General features: G+C 38.3%; 1 protein-coding gene across 3 annotated transcripts in view; it reads right to left on the bottom strand.

Annotated features, from left to right (window-relative positions):
- The window catches only part of hivep2.L (human immunodeficiency virus type I enhancer binding protein 2 L homeolog), a 183,232-nt gene that overhangs the window by 5,128 nt on the left and 153,528 nt on the right, over positions 1 to 24,576 (bottom strand). For 2 of the 3 annotated variants that reach the window (XM_018263219.2, XM_041562849.1), the window contains 6 exons: positions 22,654 to 22,698; positions 13,734 to 18,992; positions 12,837 to 12,988; positions 10,458 to 10,633; positions 4,627 to 4,728; positions 1,062 to 1,954 (listed from right to left, as the gene is read on the bottom strand). In XM_018263219.2, the coding sequence (XP_018118708.1) occupies positions 1,062 to 1,954; positions 4,627 to 4,728; positions 10,458 to 10,633; positions 12,837 to 12,988; positions 13,734 to 18,752 (6,342 nt within the window). In that variant the 5' untranslated portion in view covers positions 18,753 to 18,992; positions 22,654 to 22,698. The remainder of the gene's footprint in view (positions 1 to 1,061; positions 1,955 to 4,626; positions 4,729 to 10,457; positions 10,634 to 12,836; positions 12,989 to 13,733; positions 18,993 to 22,653; positions 22,699 to 24,576) is intronic. The other variant, XM_018263221.2, reaches the window with a different exon arrangement.

Genomic DNA, 24,576 nt, shown 5'->3' with positions numbered 1-24,576 from the left:
ACTACCTTCTTTGCAGCTCTCGAACCCATTACTAGTCAGTAACCAACCATTGACATGAAGGGGCTATATGGGGCATAACTGTTCCGAACAGTTATGTCCCATGTGGCGCAGAGTTTGGCACTTGTGTTCTTTTGCTTAAGTGTACTGTGGGATGTGAACTGTTTTATAGTATTGTACCCACAATGGTGGGAGCACCATAACTAGCAGTCATTGTGCCCCTGATTAGTAGGACTAGTGGGGTTCTTTCTTTGGATGTGCAGCTTAATGGATGACGCTAAGGGGAATATTTATCTGTTTGAAATTAGTTCACCATAGAAAAACCCACTTTCTATTCATTGCTATGGGATTTTCAGAAATGTACTGTATTTATCAGTGGGCGAAAGTTAGAGTTCACCATATACTAAATATGCTTCTAAAAGGAACAAATTTATTATTGCCCGAGCCTGAATTAACTTGAATTTTCTATAATCGATTACTTTGGCTTTAGTCTGTTTGGTTTAATTCATTTTGTCATAACACATTGTTGACATAGTTGATATATATAGTTTCAGTATGTAAGTTTTTTACGTCTATTTAGTTTTAATACATATTGAGTTTTTGCAGTTTATTTCATGCTATTTATATATATTTGTTGCACTTTTCTTGTGTACACATCACATAATGTTTGTGTTTTCTCTCTCCTTTAGGGGATTTCCGTGGGTTGTACTTCAGAAAGACTGGTGTAACAGGGGAAACTTTGGATTTGCAATTAATCTTTTTACAAAGATAAGACCTATGAGTGCATATTTCCTTCAATACATGAGCATTTGTTATGTGGACTACACCCAGGTGCAGCTCTTCTGATACCAGTAAGTGGTGGCATTTTTTGTCATATTTATACTTTCAATGCTAATTATATTACATGGTGATGCAGAATTCCTAGTTGTTGCTGTTGTATTAAGTAAGATCTAGCACAGTGAGTAATAATCCTGCCACTGCTTGACAACAACAAATAAAGATACCATCTTGCTAAACATGTAATTAACATTAACAGAAATAAAAATATGGCATGCATAACTTACTCCATGGCCCAGAAATCCTGAATCTGAGTGCAAATAATGACTCATTGGCAAACTTGTATTATGTATGTATGTATTATGTAAACGTCGTCTTGGTGAAAGTGCTCTAAATGTGGCCATATATTTTCTCTCTCGTCGTGGAGAAATATCCCGCCCAGATGACAGATCTTTTCCTGGTGACATTGGCCTCAATGGTGAGAGATGTCTCCGTGGTGATACATCCCTTCTTGGAGATAATTCTCTCCTTATTGCAGCTTCTTTTCTAGGTGACAGGTGCCTCATGGGAGATGCATCTCTCCTTGGTGACAGGTGCCTTCTGGGAGACATATCTCCTCTTAACGATAAATATCTTTTAGGTGAATTATCTCGGCAAGGAGAAGAATCATAGCCTGGTGAGGAATGGCGGCTATAAGATGATAAGTCTTTGGGAGAGGAGCTAGGTTCAGAAGTAAGCATAAAGTCCTCATCCATGCCAACAGGTACATCCATTTTACCACGTTCATGCTCCATATCTTGAAGAAAAAGCCTTTGATACTCCATCATTTGTGAATCTCCACACATAGCACTTTTTGACATGAGATGTGTAATCTGAATACTGGGCATAGTCGATAGGTAACTCATCAAAGATGAATGCCCAATAGAGGCTTCAGGTGATGCCCTCTGGGATGCTGAAGTTGCAGTTACAGGCAAGGTGGAAAATCTGGGTGGCTGTGGGCTGGTGCTTCTTGACCTAGTCTTTGGTGTTATATCTCCCTGGTCATCAAAATCTTCATCATCATCATCTTCATCATCATTATCATCACCATCATCCACATCTGATTCCTCTGCATCTGAGAACTGATGATCTATAGCAGGGCTGCTCTTGTCAGACTCTTTCTGTGTATCTTCAGTGTTTCCTGAAATAACAAAAACCATCATCAGTCAAAATAAAGATATTCTTCACAACTCTGAGCAAAATATCAGGACTTTTGGGATCATCAGGCTGACTAGTAAATTCCAACTTGCTGGTTGCTATGGGATCCTAGACAAGTATTAAAAACCACTTATTGCATTAGCCCTTTATATTTTCATCTCTTTATCTGATTATCTGATTGGGGAGTTTGTGTACAAGTAACATAGTAATACAGTAAGTAAGTTTGAAAAAAGACACACGTCCATCAAGTTCAACCTTTTAGTTTTTTTTTTATCTGCCTAACTGCTAGTGGTCTGTAAGGCACTAGGTTCCAGCCATTGGATTTGCACAACACCAGTAACAATTGTATAAGCTTGATTTGGTTCACAGTCATGAATTTTTTGGCTTGGCAACCTCACCAAAAAATTATGGAGTATGGAGGAGTATGAGGTCCAGCTACTATTACACATAGAGATGGTTTCAAAACTAATTTGATTGTTATTATATGTGACTTCAATTATCCAGACATTGACTGGGTTAATGGGTTGTCAAGTCAGAAAAAGCTAGCAGGTTTGTAAGTATTCTAAATGACAACTTTTGATTCTCTTTTGGACCTGGTCATAACTAATAATACCAAACTCATCTTTAGCATTTGTGTGGGTGAGCATTTAGGGAATATTGATTATAACATGGTCTCATTTTGAAATTAGATTGCAGAGAAAACTCTATAAGATAGTAACTAAAACACTAAGGGGCAGATTTACCAAGATGTGAGTTTCGAGTTCACCACAGAAAAATTGACCCACTTTATATTTATTCCTATAGAATCTATCAGTGGGTGAAAGTTAAAGTTCACCATTTGATAAAAATATGATTCTAGGAATGAATAGAAGGTGGGTGAGATTTTTGTGATGAGCTCAAAACTCACATTTTGGTAAATCTGCCCCTAAATTTTAGATGTGCAGACTTTGACAGTATAAGGGCATCTCTGCAACATTTTACTGTTGGTGTTTTTTAAGCATTCAGGTTAGATGGGATAGCTGAAATGTTTATCAGGTACAAGGAGGCCAATAAAGCATGCAAAAAAGCTATAAGGCTAAAATAGAGATGAAAAATGGTATGGCAGCAAGGAGTAAAATAAATTCAAAATTATTTTTTAAATACATAAATACAAAAAAAATAGAGTTAATTTATGAGAAAAGGCAGAGATTCTGAACTGTTAATTTTCGTCTGTCTACACAAATGCGGAACCAGTTAATGAAGGTTTCCTTTTTAAAAGTCCCAATTCTAGCAATACAACTAATGATGCATGGTTCACACAAGAGGAAATTCAAAAGAGACTAAAACATTTTTGACGCCAGCGTCCGTTTTTGACAGTTTTTAAAGGTAAACAAAGATCCAGGGTCAGATGGTATTCACCCCAGCCTCAAAACTATAGGCCAGTTAGTTAATGTCAGTGTTAGGAAAGCTTTTTGAAGGGATAGTAATGGATAAGATACTTGACTTCATTGTAGTTTGTGCCAGCATGGTTTTAAGTGTAACAAATCTTGCCAGACTAATTTGATTGCCTTTATTTGGAGGTGAGCAAGTACCTCGACTCTGGCATGTAATCTACTTAGACTTTGCTAAAGCTTTTGATACAGTACCAAATAGAAAGTTACTGGTCAAATTAAGGAATATTGTTCTGGATCATAATATTTGAACTTGGATAGAGAACTGGCTGGAACTTGATAGATAACAAAGCGTGGCGATAAACAAAACTTTCCTAATAGGTCCAGTGTTGTTAGTGGAGTACCGCAGGGCTCTGTACTTGGTCCTTTGCACTTTAACTTGTTTATTAATGATCTGGAGGTGGATATTGAAAGTACAATTTAAATTTTTGCTGATAAATTGTGCAAAATTATAAATTCTATGCAGGATGTTGCCACTTTGAAGAGTGATTTGACTAAATTGGAAGACTGGGCAGCAAACTGGAAAATTAGGTTCAATGTTGATAAAAGCAAGGTGTGAGTTATACACTACATGGCAGTGTGTTGGGTATTTCCTTAATTGAGAAGGATCTGGGGATTTAAATAGATACTTGCAAATTGACATGATTACTCTTTACAAGTACATTAGAGGGCATTATATACATGTTTTTTTCCTTCATCAACACATCAGAGGCCACCCCTTCAGGCTAGAGGAATAGAACTACCATTTAAAGCAGCATAGGTGGTTCTTCACAGTGAGGGCACTGAGACTGAGGAATGCCCTGCCAGGTTATGCTGTGATGGCAGATTCTATTAATGCCTTTAAGAGGGGATTGGGTTATTTCTTGGACAAGCATAATATGATGGTGATATGAAAATGTACAATTAGTACAGATATTGGCATATATATTTTGTGAGTGCATAGATAGGTTGGTATAAGTGTATGTGTGTTGGGTCTCATTTGGAGGGGTCGAACATGATGGTATTTTTCAAACCTAACTTAAATATGTATTAATTGCTGCTACTTATTCACTGAAGGAAACATGAATGCTGGAAAAAAAGCTGTAAGGTTTGTAAAGCTCCTTTAAATGAATACACATGGAGATTTGTCCTATTCTAAATTTATCCTCCAATGTTAGGCAGCAGTGTGGGCGATTCATCGTCTTACACAAGCTCCTGAGAAGCTAATTTAACTCTGGTGACGTACCTGATTCCTCTGCTTCAGCATCATCTACAGATGTCATTGCTACTCCTAGCTCCAGGCATTTCTTCATATGTGCTTTCGACTTCATATGTTTTGTTAGATTTCCTGAGGAAAAAAAAAAACAATATGCTTTCTGCATTATGAAGGCTTTTTCAGGTAATTTATGTTTATGTCACTACGTTTTTGCACACAATCTAAATATAATTCTGATTCCTAATGGAGTTTCCTTTCAATAACAGTTGATTTAACCTTGTTGGATTCCACTAATAAAATATGATGGTTTCCTGTTGTCAAGGCACTGTTCTGCCATGTTTCAAATATTACAATAAATACTAAAGCCTTATTAGCAAAAATACAGACACAGAATCTAAATATGTCAATCATTGTCTTTTAAAATATATACAGTAGATGCAACAAATATTTGTGATAGTGTTTCAATAATTGTGACAACTTGAAAAAGGCAAAATAAAGCTCATATAGTATAATTTATACTAGCAGCAAACATTAACAGTTTCACTCACTTCTATCACTATGGAGACACTTCAGAAAACTTCAGTTCATTTTGAAGTACAGGTTCTGGGATCAGTTTTATGCAAACCCGTTATCCAGGAAGCTCTGAAATTCCTTTTTCCATAGTGTCAAGTTTAACAATCAATTCTTTGTTTTTGATTGATTTACTTTTACTCTATAATATTAAAGACAGTATCTTGCACTGTAGCATCAATTTGTGCCATTTTAATATTAAAATAATATTAGCATCCTTATGGCACAGTGCTCTAAATTTATAAACTATTATATATAAAAAAAACCCAGATTCCAAGCACTCCAAATAACACTATATCAGTGTACAGTGGGCACAAGATTACAGTTTAACCAAAGACATTGTAACTAACGAGTGCACTTGTAACCTTATTTAGTATCTGGTGCTTCTAACTGAAAGGTCTATTTTATAGTTCATTAGACGAACACAATTTCATGTTTTACCGAGCTTTTAAAAGATTACATACAAGGCCAGGCTAACATCTTACAAGAATCATATTACAGGCAATATTGATTTCAACATTTTCAATGCAAATCCAAGTTTCAATTAATAAAAGCATCCCTGGAACAGTGGCATCAAATGGAAGTGGTTTTCTCTGCAGATGAATATATGTGAACACTAGCTATCATGACTCTATTCATAATTAATGCATACGGATGGAGTGGGTCACCAGGGAGTATGTGGGCCTTTACATTATTCATAAACTTGAAACTGACCCACTGGAAGGACCGTAAAAGCAAGCTTTTCTCTGAACATTGTTCTTGTGGCATGTCCCTGTAGTACAGCACATAACTGCACATGGCCAAAGTGAAAACTGCAACATCAGAATCTACTGTTAGTCAGTCTTATGACTGTGCTGCTGCCTTGCTGCAGACAGATTGGCATTCCAAACAGCCTATAGCTCATAATTGGGTTACACGAGGAGTCTGGAAGTCTCATGTACATGTCCAAGGAGTGTTGGCTAGTTAGCTTAGGAGCAGATACAGTGGTTTGTACCAACAATGCCCTACATAATTTATACTGCTATAGCACAAATCATCAAGCTGAAGATAATGCTTTCTTCTGTTAAGTGACTTATAGGTTATGTAGCAGGGTAGACTGAAACAATATACTGTGTGTGTTTGTGTATATATATATATATATATATATATATATATATATATATATATACACATATTAACACATTCAGGGTACCTTAAAAATGTCTGTGCCTTAGCAGGACTTACTTCTGCTGTCTTTGGCAAAGCATTGTTAGATTTATTTCACCTTGAACCAGAGAGTACATGGGAATACAATGTGCAGCATACTTAGAACATGGAAAACCATTGGCGCCATTTATGTATACAAATTGTACCATGCCTCCCTCCATCTTTTCAAGGTAGCCATGCCTCAGAATCTATTCACATGGAAGTTCAATTAAAACCAATTAAGACTGTTTCCAGTAACTCTACACTGGAATCTGATATATCTAAATGCATAACAGTAGCGGTTTTATTTATTGCAAGTACTAAATGTGTGGAGAACAAATTCCCTTAAGCAACGAGAGCATTAATGACAACAGCATGGCAACTACAGGAAAAACTGCAGTTATATTCAGGATATATACAGGACAGCACATTGTTATCTACCCAGTAGCTCTCATTTATTGTTGGCTATTGCAAAGGATGCACAAAAAGATGATAGCAAGACAATGTAAGAATGGTATAAACCTGACTCTAGGGGAAGTTAACTAACTGAAAAGACTAACTAATGTAGCTTGTTCTAAAAAGCTCACCAAGTTGACCACAGGGAAAAAATGTCTAATAAAAACTGCAAAATAAATTTACAGCGATAGGGTTAAATAATCTTTTATTATTAAAGTTTAGCACTGCACTTTTAAGAACCAAACATGGAACCTGACAAGTAGTAATAAGTGACATTTTTAAGCAGTTTAATGGATTCAAGGCAAAATTTCTCATTTCACCATCGGAGGATATTTTTGAAAAACCAGTGAAAAATTTTGCTATGAAAAAATGCGGCAACAAAATGCACAGACAACCAATGTATTTTGTGCAAAAAAAGTTGCAGCTGAAAAACACCTCTAATGTGTCCTGTGAGAAAAAATGCCCCAGAGTTTTGCAAAATGTTACATGCATTTTTCAGTAGATGTAGGTTATTCATATTGTCTAAGCAGTGGAACTATATTTGTGTGTATTTGGGCATTTGTCCTTTCTTGCTCCTGATGGACTTTGCCATTATCGCCATGTCCTTCATGGCTTGTATCCACCCCAGAACGGATCTGTTTAGCCATTTTTTTCCCCAGTATTGCTGCAAATTGTAGCAAGACCACAGGGTATGCACCAGTGTGGCTGTCTCATCACCACATCCTAGGCACAGGTACGAGGTTAGGATTTCCATAACATGCAGACTCTGAACCGTATAATTGGCTCTGTGAATTAGGTATAGTTAGTGTTTCCCATGCTTTGGACTTGTGTTGGGCCCACTGAATCAAGGTATCCATGTTGAGAGTATGAAATTGGGAGATAGGAAGGGCTACTTGAATTTCAAGGTAGGTGAATTGTGGGGCTACTTGAATTCCCAGGTAGGTGAATTGTGTAACTATTTGTAAGGGGCATGACCATAGGGATTTGCCTTTGCAGCTGGTAGTCTACCAGGAACAGTAGTGATGTGGCAGCGTTTGTTCTCAACGCAGAGATAGTACCAAAGGTCCAAGTTAGGTCAATCAGTGATTCTAATGATGGGTCCCTGTCTCCCTATTTTGATCTGTACTGGTGCGTGGTCAAGCATCCAAAGCAGGAGATAACAGGTGTTGGCTATGTAGGGTACCATGGCATTGTTAATGAAGGCGAGGTCGATTCTAGATAGGGCTGAATGAGAGGCTGTGTAACAAGAGTATTGGGTTGGCTGACCTCCAGGGATCCATAAGGGTTAGTGAGGTAATGCATCTGGACATAGGGGTAGAATCTGGGGGTTCTATCAGGATGCCTCCAAAGCCTGTCAATACCAGGGGACAGCATCTCGTTAAAATAATAGTTGTGTGTGCTTCAACCACCTTATATACCTTGTGAGTTGGGTGCAAAGCAGTACGGAAACTATAGCCAGGGGTTAAGTAAAACGTGAAAAGTTGAATTTATTAGGTCAGACAACCAGGCAACGTTTTGGGCTTAGTCTTCAGGCTTAGTCTTGCCCTTTCTCAATCCAGTAAATTCAACTTTTCACTTTTTGCAACAAAGAGGTGCTGCAGCAGTATTTTTTTTTTGTTGCACCTTGTTAAAGTCATTAGCTATCAGTACTAAGGGGTGACTATACATTATGTAGTTGGATAGGGAATGCATCACATCCGCATCAAATGGCGGGGTTCAGGGCCGGAACTAGGGGTAGGCAGAGTAGGCACCTGTTAGGGTGCAATCCTAGAGGGGTGCACTTTTCAGGGGGAATTTTATTTTTTTTCCTTTATAACAGTGTTTTTATTTGGCTTTAAATAATAAAGTGTATTTTATTTTAAAGGGTAAGCCTCCCACCTCCCCAAACCAATCTGGTGTGTGAAGTGACACTTTAAATTGTTACACTTTAGTGCTTTTGAGTCTCCGCTCCCCCCCTCCATTTTGGCATGTACCTTATCCGATGCTCCCTGACCCTAGTTGGTGCATGCTCTGTTGGTGAACGTCGGCTTACATCTTTCATACAGATGGTGATGGCGGGATAAGCAGCAGGACTTGGTGCTCTGGTATAGCTTGCACCAAGTGATTTATGTAGTGGCTGGCTGCTCGCACAGGGGGAAAAAAAGGTATTGGCTTTCAAAGGGAGAATTCAGAGGGTTTTTTTTTTTTAAATCAAGGCTGTGCATGTGACTTTAAAGCTAAGTCAGTATGTGCAAAAGGGTGACATTTTTCTTCAGCGTTATCCTTATTTATCTGTCTCTTGCTTTAACATTTTTTCACACTGATGCATAATAACACAAGGTAATGGGCAAAAGGCTCATTACATCATTATTAAATTTTTGCAACTATCTGTGGAGAATAAAACCAATTACATGTCATATAAAAAGTGCTAGGGTGTTCTTGCACTCTATTGATACAAGAATTGTTAGCCAATTCTACTTTGATGCACGGGAACCAAGAGCTGCAGTGTGTTTGGCATGACTAGGTGGTTTTATCATGGCCAGATATGTAGTAACTATCTTGAAGTTGAGTAAGAGTGATGAGAGTGCCTGTGCTGTGAGGTGATGGATTTGCCAACAAGTATCGACACACCAGACACCAGGGGGCCGGGGCCCATCAGGGCTGCATCCTGTGCGTATGCGCACAGTGTTTTTGCCGCGACCAGCTTGTCGCGGCAGGAAGAGAAAGGAGGAGCAGGGTGTGAACCTGGGCCAGTGGGGCCCACAAGAGTCAGGGGCCCACCGGGTTTTTTCCCAGTGTCCGGTTGGCCCAGTACGACCCTAGATAAGTGTGAGGAGTATGTGGCATGGTATGCCCAGTTTACCCACTGCCTCTTAAGGGCTAGGATTTTGGAGCCTGTTACGTGCGTTTCTTGTAAAAAGGCAATGGAATAATAATGTTGTTTAGGGAAGTCTAGGACTAGCCTGCATTTGATTGGGCAGTTAAAATCCCTCACATTCCAGCTTCAATGTAATTGCCATTGTATAACCTTAAGTAGGAACTTAAGCATGTACAACATTTACATTCTGCTTACTATACCATTGAGCCTTGCCGTTAACCAAAAACATGTAAAAAAACTGAAACAGTACCATGTCCCCTCCCCTTCCACCCAAACGCCCAATCATGGGTAGAATTTGTCCATTCAAGGAAAATTAAACCAATTTTTCAAACTTGAATGGCGATTCCTTCGATGGAAGCACAGGTAATGTGCACATTGGTGATCAGGCTATGCCCCCATTTGCCGCCTTCTTCTGACCGTCTTCAGCTTTCAAATGGGGGTCACTGACCCCATTTAAAAAACAAATGCTCTGTAAGGCTACAAATGTACTGTTATTACTACTTTTAATTACACTTTTTTCTATTCAGGCCCTCCCCTATTCATATTCCAGCCCCTTACTCAAAGTACCTCATGGTTGCTGAGGTACTTTAGACCCTAGCAACCAGATTGCTTAAATTGCAAACTGGAGAGCTAATGAATAAAAAGTTAAATAACAACAAATAATAAAAAATGAAAACCAATTGTCTCCGAATATCACTCTCTACATTATACTAAAATTAAATTTAGAGGTGAACAACCCTTTAATGGTTTACCCACAGAAAAAACAAACATCATGAATATTTTCGGTACATACCTTTTGTTTTGAAGGCAAAGTTGCAGAGCTTGCACACATAAGGTCTCACATCTGTGTGGGTGCGGATGTGTTTCTTCAGCATGCTTGGCTTTTTGCAGCGAATGCCACATTCTTCACAAATGTACTTCCCCCGGCCTCTTCCTCTTACATATACATAGTCTTCATTTGATTTGAAACTGTTGATGAGAAATTCCAAGACTTGATTCAAATGTTACCATGATTCTTGCAACACCAGATTTTTTTTTCTCACAAGGTACTGATGACTGTTATAAACCATTAAAACAATATGCTTAAAAGCTAAACAAAGCATTATTTATTTTGAACGAAGATGCTCAAACTATTGTACAGGATAGAATTCACAATGAAATCTGTAATGGATTGCCCTGGCTTGCTGACGAATGGATTTTTAAAAAGTATTTTTTTAACCCCAGACCATCAATTAGCTCCAGTTAAGGGCAAGGTTTTACTGGTCCTGCATTAGCTGAAGAGCAACAAAACACATGGAGGAATAGGGTTTTTTTTTAACATCCTGTAGCATATCAGACATTGGCCCTCCAGCTTTCCACATCTAACTTCTTGTTCTTGTTATGTAACAGCAGTTGTGGGGGGGGCCCTGATCAGCTAAATGCTACCCTATATTCCGTTCTCCAAAAATGCTGGTTGCTTCTGTTTTTAGAAATGCAAAGCACAGAACAGATGGATACAAGGGAGCCCTGTAAATAACGCCTACCTTATAAGCCAAAAAAAATAAAAAAAGTTTGCACAAATAAGAATAAAATTAATTGCACTGGGAATTTTAATTGCGCATAGTGCACTATTAAGGCATAACTGAAGGTGTGGCATTCTTTTAGAGCAAAAATAACTTTTTCTGTAAGAATTTTTATTAAATACACTGTCCAAGTTATAAATTTGCTTCAGCTGGCAGAAAATGTCTCAATGTTTTCCAGGTTCATATAACCTATATTAAATTTATTCATGCAAAAACTCCATTAATGAGTTTTAATACATTCCCCTGTTAGTGTGTTGTCATATGTGTGTGCATGTTTGAGCACACCTAAATGCATTCGATAATTATAGTTGGCTTGGAAGTACTCATGAGAGTTCTAAGATGCATTTTTCTCCATTTGCATTTCATTGCGCTTGATTAGATGCAACATGCTGCATTTTCTTGTGCTTGTCATGTATTCAGAAGCCAATAGAATAGAGTGCAATTTATGAATTTTTTGCTCTCAGCATGCGTTGGAAACACGCATAACCGAATACCAGTAATAGCCCTTAAGTTCAATAACCACAATTAAAATCAGATCCAGAAATTGCCCACAATTACCAGCATTAATTGTAATTAGCATCCTCACTGATAAGCTGCTCTCAAAAATACTACATGCTGCAATGTAAATAAAAAACCTGGCATACCCTTTAATTGTTATTATTTAGTATCACCACCTGTCCAATTTTGAGTTGGACAGTCTGGTTTTTCAAGGGGCAGTCCAGTTCAAAACAAGTGCCCTGTTTTGAGGTATGCAAAAATGGGCAAATTGCATCTAATTACATGGCGCATGATATCACAGGCCAGGGGACAATGTCTATGGAATGTGTCACAAAATTATTAATCCCCCAAAATAAACAAGTAGCTATTCTGTTCTATTCTGTTCTAAAACAAATGAATATAGCAATAAAATAAATCAACATAAACCATTTTTTGTTTTGGCATCGCAAAAGTTACTGCTTGGTAAAAAAAATTACAATGCACCAAAGTGTTTTGTGGTACTCTTAAAGGAATTGTTCAGTGTAAAAATAAAAACTGGGTTAATAGATAGGCTGTGCAAAATAAAAAATGTTTCTAATATAGTTAGTTAGCCAAAAATGTAATGTATAAAGGCTGGAGTGATTTGATGTATAACATGTCAGTCTGAACACTACTTCCTGCTTTTCAGCTCTCTTGGTTTACACTGACTGGTTACCCTGGTTACCAGGCAGTAACCAATCAAGAGACTTGAGGGGGGGCCACAAGGGTCACTTCTGCTGCTTTTGAATCTGAGCTGAATGCTGAGGATCAATTACAAACTCACTGAACAGAAATGTACCATGTGGCCCGCCTTCAAGTCGCTGACTAACTTAGAGTTATAGAGCTGAAAAGCAGGAAGTTGGATTCTAGCTGTTTTATTAGACATCCAGTCACTCCAGCCTTTATACATTACATATTTGGCTAACTAACTATATTAGAAACATTTTTTATTTTGCACAGCCTATCTACCCAGTTTTTATTTTCACACTGAACTGTTAAAATAAGTGAACTATGATTTGGTCTTGGCTAAATGATGCAACCTTTTTCAAAGCAAATTTATATGATGCAATTTATATGATGCAATGTTATCTTACCCTCCTTCAAAGATTTTAATCCGCATTGGCTCTGTTTGTTTAGCAGAAATGTCTTTCTCTCCATGGGACTCTCCTTTTGTCCTTTCTTTGCTGTTTCCAGCAGCCTTCTTTTCCAATTTGCTGCTAACAAGTAAGGATGGTTCAGGTTTCATCTAAAAGTACAAATAACAAAGAATATGTTTATAATACACTCTGCAATATTCTATTGAAACTCAATCTCTGCATTATTTTGTGTTTTTCAGAACTGCACAGTGACTTTATGTGACACATTAAGAACAGGGTTTATTTAAGAAACAAGAAAAATGCCCAAACTACATACTCTTCACTCATGTGCCTTTTGTGTTGGACTCATTTATACTGGGCAAATCTACTTCTGGGCTGTATCCCATGGCAACTGATCAAATATTTTATATTCAGCTGCCTGAAAAAAACATAGATTACTGATTTGTTGCTATGGGTTGCTGCCCAGGTACAAGGTTACCTTGTCAATAATTATTGTAACTGACATACTGGAGCGTATACCAGCCAGTCAGAGATCAGCACAAATCACAGCAACAATTACCATCCCCAATATAAACGAAAGGCCAACACAAGTTTTTTTAAAGGCAACATGCAGAGATACAATTGCAAATGTGAAAACCCCTTCCTTACTTGTTTTTTCCTAAGTAAATGTCAAATTTTAAAAAATATAACAGTAGGTAAGTAGATATATTCAGGGCTACCACATTGATTTTAAGCAAGTCAACTAAAAATGCTTCTTCAATGCCTCTCACCCCTCTGATTAATTCATATGAATATATAAAAATCAGTTCAATTAACTCTTATGGATATGGATTCAGTTTATCTATTTCCTATCCTATCAGTTCTTTAATTTTATACAAATGCTTATGTTATTACCTGTGCAAATTGTTGCTTCCAAACATTTGATGATGTTAATTTGCCAGCTCCAAATCTATTCATAGCAGCAATGGTATATACTTCTACTGCATTCCTCTGCTTGGATCGAAGAAGAGCTAAAGAAGTCTTGGTATTAAGTCCTGTAGGGTTGGGATTGCAGGAGCTTATACACCATGAAGCATAAACAGATGACTTCAGTGTTGTCTGTTCCACATGGCTGGGTTTAGCATAATTTAGAAAGCACCAGCTGACAGTGGTAAGTGTACGTAAGCTTGGGAATTGAAGAATATTATGCAATTCTGAGCCATCTTTTAGAGGACCAATAGTGGCTCCATCTGCTATACTGAGACCCAAAATACTAACTGATTTCTTTTGACTCTTCAGTGGGTTTTCTTCAAAAAATTCACATGGTGTACCCTGTGGGCTCAGGCTCATATTTGATGCTGTTTCCTCATCATACAATTCATCAGGTGACATTCTGCCTTCGGGACTGTCACTTGACTTGGACTCAGCCACATCTAGTAATATGCTCTGTGGTGAGTCTGAGGATAAGAGTGGTGGTGATGATCCTATAGAAGGGAGATTATCCTTCTGCTCTGTTGTACGTCCTTGCCTTACCAACTGAGGTTTTGAGGTACGTGTCAGATCCTTTTTAATGTCTGAATTAGTTAGTTCTACTGCACTTAATTCTTTAACAATTTGTCCATACATCCTTTCCTCTTTCACTCGTTTTTGCTGTTTGGTTTCCATAAAAAGTTCCAAACTGCTGGCTGGAGAAAGCATGCGTTTGCCAGCTCCAAATGTAGCTACGCTATCTGAATTAGAAGCCAGACACAATGGAATTGCAGTGTCTAAATCAAATGCTGGCGGCACTTTCCATATGGGATGTTCTATACTTCCACAAGGGCCTAGCATCTGAGCAATGCTAAATCCCAAACCTTTCATGGATGCATTTGTTGCCAGTGTTCTTTGTGAAGTATTACCATCTACTTTGCAAATTACAATTGGTGGGTTGCTGGTCTGTGCATGAGTAATTTGAGAAATACTGGTATACATGACACTTCCATATGATGGCACATGTGTATGAATTCTGACTGGAACAACTGCTCCTGGCAAATTTTGCAGTGAACCAGTACTCTGAGAGACAGAAACTATCTGAAGGCTTTGATCAGTAGAGTCACTTGACCCACCACTGTGGTCTCTCTGCAATTTTGAAACTGTATTTTTAGATCGCTGTGCAGAGGTTTCTAAATATGCATGATAGCTTTTTTCCCCACCATGCATGTAACTGACAGATTTACTTCCAGTAAGATCTTGGGTAGGATCAAGATAATACGAGTGTATGTCCGACTGACTAGGCTGCTTAAAATAAGTCTTTTGTAATTGCTGTAAATGGTGCTCAAAATGCCTCTGCAAAGGATCTGCACATGTGGGCCACATGAAAGGATGATGAATGGGTAACTGAGCCATACAGACAGAAGTGTAAGGTAACTGAAATGCATTATGCACTGGTGGATATACAGTTTTATCGGGATGGATAAATGTATTCTGCTGTTCTTGTAAATGTCTTTTGGGAACATAAGGAGTTTTATGCAGTAAAGGATCATGGGTACCAACAGACTGTGAATAGTGTGATGAGGTACTAGTAGTAGGTTGTGCAGAAGTACCAATAGGAATATTTGCAGTATCCTCAGACAGAACACTTATAGAACCTGATAAAGAAGAAGAGGAATTATGCCATAGAATCTGTGAAGACCTTCGACATGTATGGGCCTGCTCTGAGGGTTCTTGATTTCCAGCTGTTTCTTGCTCAGTCTGGGTATTTTCCGGGAAGCCACTAAAAGAAGCCTGTCGCACAAGAAAACATTTTTTTCTCTCACGGTTTGGAGACAAGGTAGTAGTGGTGGCCCCAGAAGCTGAAGCATGAGTTAGGTTTCCATAGTCAAAAGACTTGCTTCGAATTTCAGGAATTTCAGTTAGGCTGGGACATGGTATCTGTTCTGATGATGAGCGCCTCATTTCTTTGTGATGGGGTTGGCCGGGTACAGAAAGGGAATAGGAGCCAGGAGGAACAGTTAAAAATTCTGTTTGCTTTGTTATTTCATCTTGCTTAGTAAATGTTGCAACTTTCAGTATCTCTTCTCTATCAAATGACATTGAAAAGCTTGAACTGTGGGATAAATTACTTTCTTGACTTGGGCTACGAGAGAGACTTGTACCTGTGGAATCAAAGCTGGATTCTCCAGATGAGTTATCCATATCAGCAAGCCGAAGACGTTTCTTTTTAGGGGGCAGTTTCTCGGCAGGTAGTTGAGAAAGCGTTTCACTTCTTTGGGGCCACTGGAATTCTTCAGGTGTTTTTTCTGGTTCTTTAACTGGAATTTCTGGTTCCTTTTCTGGTTTGTCTGGCTCCTCTGTTACACGAATCTCAGGTACTGTAATGTTGTGCTGGCGGACTAATCTAGGAGGCATATGATATGCTGTTTGTTGTGATTGCTGAGATGGAGATGGTCTTGCTGAAGCATCAGAGATATCCCCAGATTGAGTCCATTCTGGACTTATTGAAGACATTGTATTTCCACTGTCACATGCTTCGGAAGGTGAGGAAGGCTTATCTTGCTGACAGGCTAGAAGCTCTGTAGATTCTGACCTTTCAAAGGAATTAGGCCTGCTTAAGGAGTTTGTATGTTGAATTACAGAAATGACATTGCCCGGGGGCTTTTTACTCACTACTTCTGCATTTTTGTCTCGATCTGTAACTGAAGAAGATTCGTCTAATAATGAAATGGGACTACCTGGCTGATGATGAAATCTAGCAGCAATATCAAAGAGTTCTTGTGACCCACTGTAAGGATATTCTTGCCCTGAAACAACAAGTCCGGCTCTTGCAATCTCCTGAAGTTTTATATCGAGGTCTGAGAGCATTGGGCTGCCAAGTGAACTACCCATAGGTATATCTTCCTCATCACCCACGCTCTTTTCTTTTCTGCGCTTTCTGTTTTCAACTGTTATACCAAATCTAGAAAGTGGAGGTGTTGTACCATCAATGAAGAATTCACCAGATTTAATTCCACTTATAAATTGTGGATCACGGTATCCCTGTTTGTAAGCCTCAAAGTCTTCCCATCTTTTATGCTGCACTGCTGAAATATTTAAATCATACATGCTTCTCTCTCCTGGAGTAATTTTCTTTTCTTGAGGTGACAAGGTTTTTTCGTGTGCTGTTTTCCTGTGGTATGAAAAAACTGCATTTTTGGGCGCCCTGGCATATGGATCAAATTCAGAATGACCCTCTACAGCTAACTCAAATGCCCCCTGCCGTCTTAAAAATCGCTGATGAGGATTGCCTCCAGTTCCAGGGTAAAATACATCATCAGAACCTGTAATGCGTTCATCAAATGAATGACTTCCTCTTTTATTAGGAGGAATGCTTAAATTTGTTCCAGAACAAGTTGGCATTGAGTTACTCCTTGTAAGTGTTGATGTATCACTAGGAGCTAAAAGGCTGGATGGTTGGCTCTGTATTTCTGAGTATAATTTGTTTTCACTTTCAGCAGTGTCTGCAATTAATTGGTTCTTGGAAGTGTGAAATCCAGTAAATCTGCTAGATTTTAGACTTCGGAACTTGCTAGGATCTGACACATTTTGTCTTTTTGTAATGAGTTGAGAAATGTTTTCTTGAGTTATACTAGGATTTACAATTGATAAGTTGGCTTCTTGACTTGTTATAGAAGATCTTGGCCTGCAGAATTTGCCAAACATTATTTCCTCATACGATGTTGCATTAGTGTTTGGAGGACTTATTGGCTGTTCTGCACTTTCTGATCGTGAAAAGTAACCTGAATCAGTGCTCCCCTTACTATGTGGGCTTAAAAGATTTGAAGATTTCTCAGCATTTTGCCCTTTATTTTCAGTCAATTTGAGTGCAAGTTTTTGCCTTACTGTGTGGGATTCATCAGCTTTAATAGTTGCATGGCTGTGCAATATATCAGATGGTATAAAGGAAGAGCTTTCACAGGATACCTGACTGCCAGGTTTGGGGATTATTAGTATTGGCACTTTTATGGGGCCTCCTGATTCTTCAGAAGATGTATGGAAACCAGAGTCCAAGATCTCTCCACTTCTGGAAGCCAAATCAAGTTGAATTGGGCTGCTTTTTTCCAGGCCCAAAGGTAAGTCATCGTCTGTGTCAGTGCTCTGTTCTCCATCAGAATGTATTTCTGTTTCCACATCAATGCAAGAAGCATCTAAATCTAACCTGGATACAGAAGAGTCTGTGAAGGGAACTAAGCCAGCTTTGATTGCATGGGCATGTGACTTCCTATGTTTGTACAAATTGCTTTTTGTCTTGAAAGAGAAGCCACAGGGTACACATGGATATGGGCGCTCACCAGTATGAGACCTTATATGTTTTTTCAACACACTAGGTTTGGCACAAGCTCGAGTACAATATGGACATATATATTTTCCTGGTTTCTTAGGTTTTTGATCCTTTTTATGAGAATCTTCTGATGACTCAAGAGATTTTTGTGAATATTGACTATAAGCAGAAGAAAGTCCTGAATTTTTTTTCCTGGAGAATGATGCACTTTGCCCTCCATGCATTTGGTAAAACAAATCCTCTGAAGGAACAGGCTGTAAATGACTATGAAACTGGTAGGCTGGTACTTCTAAACTCTTTGCACTGTGCACTAATCTTTGTTGGTGAAGCGTATGCTGAGGAAAAGAATGTGAATGGCGAGGTGTATAGGATCCATGGCGCTTCTGAGCATATTGCTTTTCTGGGATATGTGCAGTATCAATTTGTGAAGTAACTTTCAGAGAACTAAAATGCTGAGCTGATGTTGGGTTTCCAATATGTTCTGGATGAATTTGTGGTTGTAGCTCTCTTTCTTGACTGCTATAAGTGTTCCTTGCGACAAGAGGTAAGCTATCTTGTGTCCACCGACTTCGTATTTTGTCAGAATCTCTGGACCTTGAGGTAGCCTCTTGTCCTAAAATGCTGTCTCCAGATTCCATGGTGATACAAAAAAAAGCACTAGCTTCTAACAATGTTATAAAGACACATGGAGTTTTACCAGCTCTTCTTTTTAAAATGGTGCTTTATCCATGTTTCTTTCAAAACTTTATATAAAGAACATGAATGGTCAGACTTCACAGGTATTTGTTTGGGTGTGATGTGCTTGCCGATATCTTCTGGAAAAGAACTGTTGTTCTTGTTTCACTAAAGTGAAGGTATTATCAGCAATGTCAGGCAACCTAATAAGACATTGAAAAAAAGATCTATTAGTTCATGACTATAATGTTCATTCTACAGCATTGAAATCAGCAATTAACTTTTATTGCTAACATCTTACAACCGTTCGCCCATTATTTCTTTATTTCTGCATAACTCTTATTACAAGAATGCTCTTTTAGTGATCAAATTTGCTTGCAAGGGAGACATAGGGTACTTTATTCCTTTTGAATGTTGGAGAAACAAGAACATTTTTAACATTTTAAAGAAATAATAACAGCAAAAAAGTAAAGGGATTGTATATATTTAAATATAATCGACTGCAACCATATACTGCCAATACTGGTAACATTTTCTTCAAGATTACTCAAACTCATTATACAAATAAGATGTTCTGTAGACATTGGTATATTCTGCAGAACTTAAAAGAACAGTAACATCAAAAAATGAAGGTGTTTTAAAGTAATGAAAATATAATTTAATGTTGCCCTGCACTGGTAAAACTTCAGAAACTCTGCTATAGTTCATATAAACAAGCTGCTGTGTAGCAATGATGGAAATTGAAAAAAGGCTATATGGCACAGGTTAAAGGAGAAATCAACCTGTGGGGAAAAAAACCCTACCCCCCACCCCAGGTAGACCTCCCTCCCTCCTCCACCCAGGCTAACTACCCACCTGGGGGAAATGCCCCATACTCCATACTTACCCCTCGGCGCAGATTCTTCCAGTGAAGTTCCACGCGTCCATCTTCTGCGTCCTCTGTAAGCTGACTGCCAGATCAGTATTTCTGTGAATGCGCAGTTGGAGCAGTTTGCGCAACATTGCATGCGCGGAATTACATGCAAATTGACGATCACCCAGTCAGCTTACCGAGGATGCAGAAGATAGACGCGTGGAACTTCTGCGCCGAGGGGTAAGTATGGAGTATGAGGCATTTCCCTGGGGGGGGTAGTTAACCTTTAAATAGTGGATAACAGATAACACCATTATGTTCTACAGAGCTTATCTGCAATCTGCTGTGTAACCTGAGCCTTTTTCCTTTGAATGGCTGCTCCCATGGCTACAAAGCAGCTTATTTATATTAACAATTGTAGTGTTTCTGAAGCAAACACAGTAGTTTTACCAGTGCAGGGCAACAATGCATTATATTTTTATTACTTTCATTTTTTGATGTTACTTTGCCTTTAAGAAGAACTATAAATGTATAGAATAAGAACCAGTTTCATTTAAAGATACCAACTTTAAAGGAGAACAAAAGGTATATTCACGGGTCGGTGCCAAAATGCTTGGCACCCCATGTCATTATATTTGCTTATTTGACACCCTGGGCAAGTGCTGTTGTTCGCTAAAAAATGCACCGGACTGGAATATTTCTGTACAAGTCCACTGTTGCCATTTGGCTTTCAACTTTTTTTTAGTTCAGGACAGACGCATGCAGACAAAAAACCCCCAGCTTTTTCAATATACTGTGGATGCATCTGCCCAGACCCACTGAAAAGAAGATATGAGGACAAGAAGAAGAGTTCCTACAGTTGAAGTCAAATTAGCTTCTATAGAAATACCCCTGGCTGGTGCAGTTTTCTGCTAGTAGAACACTGGCCTGGGGTATCAAGCAATTATATTCTGGTGAGTGCCTAACATTTTGGCACCCACCAGTGATTATATCTTTAGTTCTCCTTTAAATGTTAAAAGAGAAATCACTTTATGATATTACTGGTTCTTAAAGGAGAAGGAAAGCTACTGAGTCAGTTTATTGCCAATAGATTAGCCACAATATTGCAAGCTATAAGACTATATTTATTCTGCAGAATTCTTTACAATACCGGAGTAAACAGCTCTAAAACCTCTCTCTGTTTGTTTAGGATAGCAGCTGTCATATTAGCTAGATGTGAAATCACTTCCTGCCCGAGTCTCTCCCTGCTCACTCATAGATCTGGGTTCAGATTACAGCAGGGAGGGGAGGAGGGAGGGAGAGGGAGAGAAGAGCAAACTGAGCATGCTCAAGCCCTAGCCCTTTATGCTGAAAACAGGAAGTCTGATACAGAAGCCCATGTATACACAATAGAAGGAAAGAAATGTTGTTTCTTTTGACAGAAGACTCAGGGTAACATTACTTTGAGGATTTACTGGTGTATTGATAAAGACATTTCTGATAAAGCATACTTAATTTTAGCCTTTCCTTCTGCTTTAAAGACAACATATTGCATAAGTATGTATAAATATACCTAATTTTATTTTAAGGCAATGATGAACAATATATGGTGCCTGATTTCACTCTTGGCTAAAAATGGCCTCTCTTTTGGGCACTCCATAGATCCTCTCCATTCTCTCATCTCAACCATGTGGTTCAAATGATTGGTAGGCTTGTGAGGTGGGTAGCCAATCACATCTCTGCATTCACTAATATTAAAGCAGAACTAAAGCCACACAAGTAGGGTAGCACTGCTATTCAACCTGAGCTTATTGGTCTACTCACAATATACTGTATATAGAGAATATAAATGTCACAATAAGAGGTTGTTTAGAAAATAATTCAAATTTGCATTATACAAATGTACCAATCATCAATTAGATCTGAACAGTTACCTACAAGTTAAGGGAAAAATGGCAAAGATCAGATTGGTTGCTATGGCATATTTATATCCAGTGTTAGTAAACATGCCCTGTACTTGCTGATTGGTTTCTATCCTACAGTGCAAATTGCTGAGCGCTGCCAACTCCCCTCCAGGGAAACTAACCAGAAGAAAGTGGAACAGATGGGTGGGACTAGTAAGGTTTTAGTGGAAATTCTGATTTATTTAATAGCTCATTTCTTCTATATTTAGGAGTATAATGCAATGGCAAAGACTCTTTACATAAAATGCCCAATTTGATGAATGAATAACAAATGTGCAAACAGAAAAGTAACTAATTCAATAAAATCATATACAGGTACAAAATCTAATATTTAGAATGTTTTGGACAAAGACTTTTCTGGATAAGGGATCATTCTGTGATTTAGATTAACATTATTACCATATCTTAAGTCAATATTATATCAAGAATATCAAGAATCATCAAGAATATCATTCAAATATTACATAAACCCAATAGGATTGGTTCTTCTACCAATATGGATTTATGTAGCTTAATTATTAGGGACGGGCAAATTTGACCTGTTTTGTTTCGGCAAAAATTTGCAGCAGGCCAAATGTCGCAGACGCCCATTAAAGTCTATGGGCGTCAATTTTTTTTTGTCACACGTCTTGTTTTTTTAACGCACACCGCCATACAAGTCTATGGGCGTCATTTCCACGGCGAAACAAGGCGAAAAAATTTGCCCATCCCTATTAATTATCAAGTAGAAGATACTGATTTATTATTATGGAGAAAAACTAGAATTATTTGCTTAAGGTTTATTTGATCAGATTTTCCAAAAGAAAACTGATCAGACCCCCCACAATTAATACTGTTAAACAGCACCATAAAACAGGAAAGACAGAAGTAGGAAAAGAGAAGATGGAAAGTGAATAAAATGTATCAATTTCTAGGTATACATATATAAATCAGATGTGAAAAAGTTACATCATAGCAGTGACAGGATAATTCATATTCCACAAGAAATAATGCAGAATTGGCCCTTGCTGTACAGCCTAGTACAAGAAACCCCATTAATACAATGCTTATGTGTATATGCTTTTTTACCTGTGTCCCTTAGAAATCCCACATGCATGGCTGTGATGTTGTTTTCTGTAGAATGAAACAAAGCACGTTAAGCAGATTTGTTTCTTTCAACAGGCAAGAAGACCGTAATGCAAAAAAGGGAAGGGGTACTATAGAAAACATTAGAATTCACATACGTACAATTTTGGGCAAAACTTATGTTTGCATAATGAAAATTTACACAGCTGCTAAGAATAACACATGCAGGAAATGAATAGTGAAAGTTAGTTATTTGTTCCTTGCAAGGTACTCTGCATAGCTGTACCATCCAAGCTGCAAATTAATGTTAACTTTGTATACTGCCATTGTTGAAACTTTTTCAAAAGCACTCAGCATTTAAACAGGTCAAGGAAAAACTCATTCTGCAAAAGTCCTACACCTGATTGTAATTAAAAACTGTGGTCAATAAATCAGCTATAGCCAACAAAATCATTAAATTATACATATACAGCATTTTTATCATTCAAATGTGGCTAATATATAATCTGGCATTCATACTGATTTAAAAATGCTACTACAGTATACCACTACCCTTAGGCCTCCTGCACACCTGTGTTTTATCGTAATTCTGATCTCAGTCAGTGGGATGCAATATGGATCTGACTGCCTCAGACTGCAGCTGAATCTAACCATGTACCGTGGCAAGCGCAACATTAGACCACAATTGCAATCCACTGTGACTGTAGTCAATATGATACAACAGCTTGTGCCAAAATGCCTAAGTGCAGGCCTGGAAATGTATCCTTGTCTTAAAATATACACTAAAGAAGGTAACGTTACAGGACCCTCTCTGTAGTAGTACAGATGGTTTAGATCAAACAAATTGTCTGTTGCAGATACAGATTATAGTGATCAAATGTTAAGGAAAGTTACTGTAAACAAGGCCCCAGGGCCTGATTTTATACAACCTCCACTACTGAAAGAGCTTAGTTCAGTTTTATAAGGCCACTTTTATGCAGAATGGTTTGGAGCAAAGCTGCAGTACATCCAGTCTCAAAAGGTAAAAACAGAAACAGAAAAATCCAGAGAAGAGCAACCAAGCTGGTTGTTATTATAAAGGTTGGCCAAATTGGTTTTGCTTGAAAGTTAAGAAAAGCATTTATGGTGGGATATGATAACTATATAAATATATCATAGAACTATACACTAAACTTTCTGATGGTTTGTTCACTAGTAGATCCTTCCAGAGGAAAATTTGAAAATATTTCCCTGAATCATGTGTAATGGTAGATTGGTGAGAACTAAACTCATTCAAATTTGTTTGAAAATGCACATTTGTTTTAATGCAAGGAGAAGATGTTTTTGTGAACTTTTTGTCATGGAAAAGGCAATGTCCCATGTGTGACAAAGCGCCCCATCCCACTGGCCTAAAACCAAGGACAAAGGTAAAGAAGGCATTATAAAGGGGTAGTTCACCTTTAAGTAAATAGTTAAATTTTTTGTCAACTGTATTTTTATTTCAATTTGCACAAAAAAACAAACAAATGGAACACGGCCATGAATATGGAACATAAATGGTTCTGTATTATGCATACATGGTAGTGATGTGCGGGTCAAATTTTTTCTGACCACCCGACAAGACCCGCACCTGCCCAAGCCCGTTTCCTCCCCTCTATTTAAAGGCCTGCACCTCCCGCTGATGACATTAAAAAAAAAGGCATGGGGCAAGCACGCGTCTAAGAAAACAGAAGCAGAAAGCCGACAATCTAAGGTCACGGGCGGGGAGAGCAATCAGAAGGGCTCAAACCTGAACCTACCCGCAAATGGAGTGCTGAGGTCGGCCCGAACCCATCCGACTTGCGGGTAAACCTACGGGCCTCTCGGGTATTGGCTTTTTTTTATCTACTGCAATGTGTGTTTCTCTCAGATTAGTGCTACATGTGTCCTGTATGCAAATGCACACAG

Source organism: Xenopus laevis, chromosome 5L, assembly GCF_017654675.1.
Source record: "Xenopus laevis strain J_2021 chromosome 5L, Xenopus_laevis_v10.1, whole genome shotgun sequence".
Lineage (NCBI taxonomy): Eukaryota > Metazoa > Chordata > Amphibia > Anura > Pipidae > Xenopus > Xenopus laevis.
This window is presented reverse-complemented; position numbering and strand designations above follow the sequence as displayed.